General features: G+C 40.6%; 1 protein-coding gene across 1 annotated transcript; it reads right to left on the minus strand.

The window, feature by feature from the left end:
* Positions 1-1,897: 1,897 nt before the first annotated feature.
* LOC131478724 (endoplasmic reticulum chaperone BiP-like) lies at positions 1,898-9,050 on the minus strand. Its single transcript, XM_058659299.1, has 4 exons — positions 8,969-9,050; positions 7,756-7,941; positions 6,898-7,009; positions 1,898-2,544 (listed from the first exon to the last, which is right to left on the minus strand). Exons 1-4 carry the CDS (start codon positions 9,048-9,050, stop codon positions 1,971-1,973), a joined length of 954 nt encoding a protein of 317 aa, XP_058515282.1. The 3' UTR covers positions 1,898-1,970.
* Between the last annotated feature and the right edge of the window lie 262 nt (positions 9,051-9,312).

Raw genomic sequence — 9,312 nt, forward strand, 5'->3', positions numbered from 1 at the left:
CAAATCTGAACAAAGCCAATAAGACCATACAAGAAATGAAAGACAACCTCAGAATATTGAATATGAGGATTATTGGCCTTCCTGAAGGAACAGAAAGAGAATCACGAATGCAAATGGTGCTCGACGAAATTATACAGGAAAACTTCCAGAACACTTGGAACATGAACCCAGCCCAAATCCAGGACAGTCAGAGGACTCCCAGCAACTACGACTCAAAGAGATCTTCACCCAGACATATGGTGCTCAAGTTCCACTCTAACAAAGACAAAGACAAACTCCTGAGACAAGTATGAAGCAGAGAAAAGATCACATACAGGGGAAAACCAATCAGAGTCACTGCTGACTTCTCTGAAGAGACCCTACAAGCAAGGAGAGAATGGAGAAAGATCTTCCAAATCCTGAAACAGAACAACTGTCAACCAAGAATAATGTACCCAGCAAAGATCTCATTCGTATTTGAAAACAAAATCAGATACTTTCATAGCAAAGAGAAACTAGAAGAATATGCCAGCACAAAACCAGCTGTACAAAATTTCCTTAGAAATACACTAAATCCAGAAAAAAGGAAGCGAATCATAAGCAAAGATGGCAAACAGAAAGGTCTCCCCACTAAAGTCCACACAAGGAGAGGCAATTACACAGATATCAACAATCACAAAAACACATATATATGTATATGGCAGGGCAAAATCGTAATCTGTCAATTTTAGCTCTTAACACAAATGGCCTAAACTCACCAACCAAAAGACACATATTAAGAGAATGGATCAACAAAGAGAACCCAACTATCAGTTGCCTACAACAGACACATCTAACCAGAAAATTGAAGGTACGCAAAAAAAGATATTTTATGCCAATGGACGAGAAAAAAAGCTGGGGTAGCTGTCCTAATCTGATGATATAGACTTCCATGTGACACACATCAAAAAGTCAGGGAAGGACATTTATATTGGTGAAGGGAATGATCTATCAGGAAGTATTTACCATCATGAACATATATTCACCAAATTCCAACACACCTAGCTATGTGAAGCAATTACTTATGTACTTAAGGGGAGACATAGATATACACACAATTATTATGGGTGATCTTGACACGCTGCTAACAACAATAGACATATCAACAAAACAAAAACTCAACAAAGAAACAACAGAGCTCATACAAAGAATAGAACAACTGGACTTGGTAGACATTTATAGAACTTTCTATCACAAGGCCACAGATTATACATTTTTTTTCAGCAGCGCATGGCATCTTCTTCAGGATCGGCCACATAATAGAACACAAAGCAAATCTAAATAACTACAAAAAGATAGGAATCATACCATGTAACCTCTAAGACCACCACGGAATGAAACTGGAAATCAGCAATTCAAAATGCCCCAGGAAATACAGAAACACTTGGAGACTGAACAATATGCTATTTAACAAACAATGGATCAGAGAAGATGAGATTAAAAATGTGTGGAAACCAATGAAAACTCTGACACAACATTCCAAAATTTGTGGGACACTGCCAAAGCACGGCTAATGGGTAAACTCATCACAATTGGAACTCATGTCAATCCAAGAGAGGCGCCAAATACAGGAACTAAACACACACCTCCAGGAATTGGAAAAGCAGCAGCAGAAGAGCCCCCACACACAATAGGAAACAAGAGATCATGAAAATAAAGGAGGAAATTAATCAGATGGAAATAAAAAAAACTATACCCAAAATCAATGGATCAAAAAGCTGGTTTTTTGGAGAAGATAAAGAAAATAGACACCCCAGTGGCCTGACTGACTAAGAAAAAAACAAGAGAAAACAAGAATTAGCACCATCTAAGATGAAAAAGGCAATATAACAACAAACACCGCAACCATTAAGAACATAATTAGAAATTTCTAATTGGAGAATTAAGTTCTCTCAATTTTCTCCTAGCAAAAGTTCCTGAGTCCAATATTTACAATGTACAGCGTTAGCAGATCAGCATCTACAATTCATTTTTTCTGTTGTATCCTCGTCACCAGTTGGAGGAGGACCTGTGCTTCCATAGAGTTTGCTGATAATTGGTTGAAAAATGTCTTCTAGTTCCTTCTTTTTAGCTTTAAAGTCTTCAATGTTAGCATCTTGGTGGCTTTCCAGCAATTCAATCTTCTCCTCCATGGCTTTCTCCATGGTCTCCTTGTTTTCTGAGGAAAGTTTGCCCACCAGCTTTTCTTTGTCTCCGATCTGGTTCTTCAGCGAGTAGGCGTCGCTTTCTAGCTCGTTTCTATTGTCGATGTGCTCCTTGAGCTTTTTGTATTCCTCAGCAAACTTCTTGGCATTGTTGACCATCCTCCTGATCTCTTCAGGGGTGAGGCGATTCTGGTCGTTGGTAATTATGATCTTATGCTTGTTCCCTGTACCCTTGTCTTCAGCTGTCACACGCAGAATACTGTTCACGTCGATCTCGAAGGTAACTTCGATCTGTGGCACCCCACGGGGAGCAGAAGGAATCCCAGTCAGGTCAAATATGCCCAGGAGTTGATTGTCTATGGTTAGCTGTCGTAATTGGAATCTTCACCTCAGAGTGGAGTTGAAAATGCTATAGCAAAAGTGGCTGTTTACTGCTTTTCATTAGCAGTTGCTCATACATCATAGGGTGGGGGGACATAAGGAATTGGCTATCTTAACATTTTGGTAAGGGGGCATGTTCACCTGGAAATGTTTTATGTAACAACTGTGTCATGCGCATCTGGTATAGAAACTTTTTCTACCATAAATGACACCAATAAATGTTTGTTATTAAAAAAAAAAAAGAAATTACTACAAAGCACTGTACTCTAACAAATCAGAAGACCACCAAAAAATGGAAAAGTTCTTAGACTTCTACCACCTGCCAAAACTTAGCCCAGAGGCAACAAACGACCTGAACAAACCCATAACTGAAGCGGAGATTGAATCAGTGATTAAAATCTCCCAACAAAGAAAAGCCCAGGCGCAGAAGGCTTCACTACAGAATTCTACAAAACATTCTGAACAGAGCTAACCCTAATCCTCTACAAACTCTTCAAAACAATAGAAAAGGAAGCAACCTTCATAAACTCATTCTATGAAGCCAACATCACCTTAATCCCAAAACCAGACAGAGAACCAACAGAGAAGGAAAACTACAGACCTATCTCTCTGATGAACATTGACGCTAAGATTCTCAACAAAATCCTAGCCAATAGAATTCAAGAAAAAAAAAAAAAAACACACATCAGACAGATCATTCATCCAGATCAATTAGGATTCATCCCTGGAATGCAGGGATGGTTCAACATTTGGAGATCCATAAATATGATACACCACATCCAAAAACTGAAAAACAAGAATCACATGATAGTATCAATAGAAGCAGAAAAGCTTTTGATAAATTTCAACACCACTTCCTGCTAAAAACCCTAACCAAGATAGGCATAGATGGAAAAATCCACAGTATAATCAAAGCAATATATGAAAAACCCAACACCAGCATCTTACTGAAAGGAGAAAACTTGGAACCCTTCCCACTGAGATTTGGAACAAGACAGGGATGTCCACTTTCTCCACTACTATTCAACATAGTCCTAGAGGTACTCGCTGAGGCCATAAGACAAGCAAAAATAATCAGAGGGATCCAAATGGGAAACGAAGAAGTCAAGTTTTCACTATACGCAGATGACATGATTCTTTATGTAGAAGAGCCAAGAGACTCAATACAGAGACTACTAGAACTTATACGAGAGTTTGGCAGAGTGGCAGGGTACAAAATAAATGAACAAAAATCAACAGCCATACTGTATGCGAACAGCCCAAAGATGGAAAAAGACCTAACCAGCAAGATGCCATTCAAAATAACCGAGAAAAGTATGAAGTATCTGGGGATAAATCTAACCAAAAATGTAGGAGAGCTATTTGAAGAAAACTACAAATTACTTAAAAAAGAAATCGAACAAGACCTTAAAAGATGGAGTAACATCCCATGCTCCAGGATAGGTAAAATCAATATCATTAAAATGTCTATACTGTCAAAAGCAATATACATTCAACGCAATCTCAATCAAATTGCCAAAAACATTCTTCACAGATCTGGAAACAATGAACAAAAGTTCATCTGGAAACACAAAAAACTACGAATAGTTAGAATCATTCTCAAGAACAGGAAGTTAGCAGGGGGAATCACAGTCCCAGACTTCTGGACATACTATAGGGCAGTGGTTATCAAAACTGCCTGATACTGGCACAAAGATAGAGAGGAAGATCAATGGAGCCGAATAGAAACACCAGAAGGGAGCCCAAACAGATACAGCCAAATAGTCTTTGACAAAAAGACAAACGACAATCCAGGCAAATGGGAAGGTCTCTTCAATAAATGCTGTTGAGACAACTGGTTAATAGCCTGCAGAAACAAAAAGATTGACCCACCTCTCTCACCATTAACTAAGATCAAATCTAAATGGATAAAAGATCTAAACCTACATCCAGAAACCTTCAAACTTTTGGAAGAAAATGTTGGAAATACTCTGCAAGATCTAGGAGTAGGTCCTGACTTCCTAAAAATGACAGCAAAGGCAATAGCAATCAAGAACAGAATAAACAAATGGGACCTCATCAAACTAAGAAGCTTCTGTACTGCAAGGGAAACAATCAACAAAATAAAAAAGCAGCCCACAGAATGGGAGAAAATCTTCACGCACTACATAGGTGATAGAGAGCTAATCTACAGAATATACAAAGAACTACAAAACAACCAAAATGTCAAAACAAACAAGGCACTCAAGAAATGGGCATGGGAAATGGGCAGACACTTCACAAAGGAACAAACCCAAATGGCAAATAAACATATGAAAAAATGCTCAAGCTCCCTGGCAATAAGGGAAATCCAAATTAAAACATCAATGCGGTACCATCTAATGCCAGTAAGACTGGCCCACATGAATAAAAGCACCAACAACACTTGTTGGCGAGGTTGTGGGGAAAAGGGAACCCTTCTCCACTGCCGGTGGGGCTGCAGGCTGGTACAGCCTCTATGGAAATCAGTATGGAGAACATTCAAAAAACTCAAAATCGACATACCATATGATCCAGCAATAGCACTCCTAGGAATATATCCAGAACACTTGTTTTATGAGAAACCAACATGCACTCCTATGTTCATAGCAGCACAATCAGTAATTGCAAAAACCTGAAACCAACCAAAATGTCCATCAGCAGAGGATTGGATAAGAAAGCTATGGTTCATCTACTCCATGGAATACTACTCAGCTTTTAAAAAAACAAAATGCAGTTCTTTGTGGCCAAATGGGCCAAACTGGAAACCATAATGCTAAGGGAAATGAGCCAATCCAAAAGGTTCAATACCCTATGTTTGCCTTAATTTAAAATGATATGATGTTATGTATAACATTTTTTGTTATGTATATTATATGTTGTGTATAAACTAAAATTGAAATGTCAATGATGTGATTACAGAATGTGATTGAGAACTCGCATTTATTTTTAACATATTGGTTACACATTACCATGTCAATTAATTCCATATGATGTAAATTTTTGCTGATGGTATGTTGGAGCTTTTAATTAATTGGGATGATACTCTGTTGGCTCTGTCTTCAAACCAGAGAGGGTCTACCTAAGAAGTCAGTGAACTTGACTGGACAATAAGATGCTGAACTCTATGTTTGGTATATGCTTGCAATGAGGGAATCTCAACTAAACTTGAACTGTGTTTATGCAACAAGGTGGAGAAATCCACCATGGTGGGAGGGATTGGGGAGCGGTGGGGAGAATCCCAGTACCTATGAAACTGTCTTACATAATACAATGTAATTAATGAATAAATCTAAAAATAAGAAAAACATGCAACATTTGTTCAAAAGAAGAAAAGGCAGATGCCTCGGTGGGTGCTTCAATTAGATTATCCTCCATATAACGCAAAATATAAATTTTAGACCATATATTCCTTACTGATTTAAGGGTTTGAACAATATATTTTTGGGCCAAAGTAGGGCAGTTCGCCATGCCTTGAGGGAGGTCTTGCCATTGATAGCAGTCCATGGGACCCTGGAAATTTATTTGAGGAAGGCTAAAAGCAAACTGTAGGCAATCATAAGGACACAAGGGAATGCAAAGAAGCAATCTTTAAGATCAATAACTATTTTAAATAGATTGTTATTGTTTTGGGTGCTGGAAGACCAGGTTGAAAGGCTCCCATGGGCACCATGGCTTTATTAACCATTCTTAGATCTTGCAATAATCTCCAATTCCCAGGTTTTTTCTTAATGACAAATAAGAAGTATTCCGGGGGGAAGATGAAGGCTCAGTGTGTCCTGTGGTGAGGTATTTCTGCACCAGCTCTCTGGTCGTGATAAGTTTCTCTTGATTTAGTGGCCACTGATCAACCCAAACAGGCACACCATTATTGCATGAGATTTTATCAGCATGTCTGGATGGGCCAGGACTAACAGTGGTCACTAGGGAAAATTTTGTATACTTTCATCAAGTGATGTTGAAGGGCCTAAACCTGTTTTATCCGATGTCTGTGTAACCTGTATAGGCTGTTTAATTCCTTGAGACTGTTTTTCCAAGCCCGGGCCAGGGAGAAAACCTTGTCCAAGCATCTGGTTTGTAATAACTTCATTAGGGCTATACATGTTAACATTCATTTTAGAGAGAATATCTCTCCTCCTAAGATTAACAGGCAATTCTGAAACAACATATGGTGTTCTTTTCTGGATCGGTCCAGGTCAAGGCTTGGGAACTTGCTAGGGGGCTATTAGCTTTTCATATGCTTTGAAGATGGGTGACTGAATTTATCAAGGGCCAGGCCTTTGGCCAGAGCTTTGAAGAAATGACCATAGCATCAGCACCAGAATCAAGAAGGCCTGCAAAGTCTTTGCCATTTTACTTAAGAGTCAGGGTTGGTCGAATATGAGGAAAAAATTTATGTGTCCAAAAGACCTCTGCTACACCTGTCTCATTACTCTTTAATGAAGGGTTGATATTGAGGATTGAAACATCTTGGGGAAAATAGCAAAAGGAGTAATTCCGCCAGGGATATCATGGGGTAATAAATAAGCTCATTCAAAACTTCTGGCAAGAACTTTCAATTCTCTGGTAAATATTGGTTCAATTCGGGGAGGAATTATGTGAAGGTCCTTATTTGCCAATGCAAATTGGCCCACTATTAAGCCAAATGTATTGGGAGGGAAAGGGCCAAAAACACCAGTTAGTATAGGTTGTACACCACCTCCGGTTTTAATATTGTGCTGGAAGAGGAACAGAGATCCAATCCTGGGCTTCCTTTTGTGGCTCTCCATAAGTGGAAAACATTTTCTGTCTGTGTACTGACTGTGGAGAGAAGGTGGTTTGTGATTGGATGAACCTCACACCCCTGGGGTTCATCTGAGGCAAGGGGGACAGAGGCTTCCCCTGTTGGGAGTTTCCCGAATGGCAGTGAATGAGAGGATGCCCTTGGATGTCAATGTGAGAGTGGCATTCATTAGCCCAATGGTCACACCTGAGGCAGTGAGACCATTAAATTGTTGGCAGTCCTGTGGGTACTACTTGAGGATGCACTTGGGACCCAATAGGGCCTTTCTTTTGCAGACAGTCTTTCTGAAAATGGCCAGGTTGCTTACAATTGTAACAAGACTTGGATGCGTTGGCAGCCTCTCTTTTTGCCATAGCAGCTCCTATGGTTAGCTGATTGGATGGCTGGTACCAGTCCCTGAACAAAGACAAACATATTCCAGGAGTCTCTTACTGTGCTCATGTTTAAGAATATCGTGGCAGGTGGTGCTGGCATTTTCAAAGACAAGTTGTTTAAGAAAAGGATTATCCAGCTCCTGAATGCCAAACAGGTGTTCTGCATCATCAGTTAGTTGATTAATAATGGAGATATAGGGTTCATCTGGATCCTGTAAAATCTTTGTGCGTATGGAGGAAGAACCTGTTATAGAAGGCAATTTCTTCCAAACCATTAGACAGACCTGACAGACCTGAGCGAGCAGCCCTGGGGAATATAGCATTTGAGCTTCCAAGGTATTAAAGGGCTCTTTCCCCAAAATGCATCTGACAGACCAGTTTCGTGTCTCAGGGCATTCGAAATATTTTGGAAATAGGGTAAGGAGTATGGTTTCACAGCTCTTTCTGGGTAGCTATCTGTTTTAAGCCCCTTAGCCTGGCAAGAGGTGGGCATGGTTTCACAACTCTTTCTGAGTAGCTATTTCCGAAACACCTCTATGCTCACAAGAGTATGCTATCAGGTAGGGCATAAGCCAAAGTCCTGTCATGAGCACCAAGGGTGGTCAGAGCAGGGTGGGTTGCTAGACGATTGTAACCACAGGTGAGTAAAGTCCTGGTTTCTCTTGCACTTTGCTAGCTGTTGCTTTCCACTGACCTGCTCTATATTCAAAATGGCTTCAGTATGCTAAAATATATAGCTCCCAATACAGAAAGTGGGTGAGTAGCTCAAGCTCTGCTTTCTGTGGGCTTCCACCCCTAAACAATCAACACACACACACATACAAACACATGCACACTGACAACACACAAACACACACAAACACACACACACACTCACAAACACATAGTTCCTACCTGTGAGGATGTCCAGGTTCCTTTAAAAACAGCAGTCCATGAGTGTATGGGGCTTGGATGTATACCAAGTGGGAGTGTGCCACTATGCTGAACATGTAGTGAAGCCCAGGCCTTTTGCAACACTATTATTAGGAAAACATTTCCCCTCCAAAGGAACACTTTGCAAACCTCGAAGGAGACACAGTATTTCTGGTTATGCATTAGAGTGAATGTGTCCCGTAGGCAGAAGATTGCCATAGCCATGTCCCACAATGGAGAGAGCTTGAGGCACTATGGAAACCACATCTGACTAAGTGAAACAGGGGAACATGTAAGAATGATTTGACACAGCATTGGGCTGTCCCTTGCATGAAGTGTGCCCTCTGCTTACCAAGTACCATCCATGGGAAACAGATCCACGTCCAACCTGTTGTGTGATTTGGAATGATGAAGCAACAGGCAGATGTCAAAGAAGGGCATGGCGGGTGAGGGTGTGTGTGGGGTTGGGCTGTTGTAGCAGTTTGATACCCAAAGGATTGTAACCCAGCTGCCACAGGTTGTGTCAAGCTCCAGATCAGAGGAAGCTTACAGGCATGGGGATGGATGAGTTTGACCTATAGACCTGTGACAGCACACCAACTTTGGTAGACTGTGACCTCGGCCCTCACTCTTGCTTCACTCACCTAAGCCCATGCAGCTGTCCTGGTGACAGGGAGCATTCCGATTGGCTGCCCCTCTGTGA

This window comes from Ochotona princeps, chromosome Y, assembly GCF_030435755.1.
Source record: "Ochotona princeps isolate mOchPri1 chromosome Y, mOchPri1.hap1, whole genome shotgun sequence".
In the NCBI taxonomy this organism is placed as follows: domain Eukaryota; kingdom Metazoa; phylum Chordata; class Mammalia; order Lagomorpha; family Ochotonidae; genus Ochotona; species Ochotona princeps.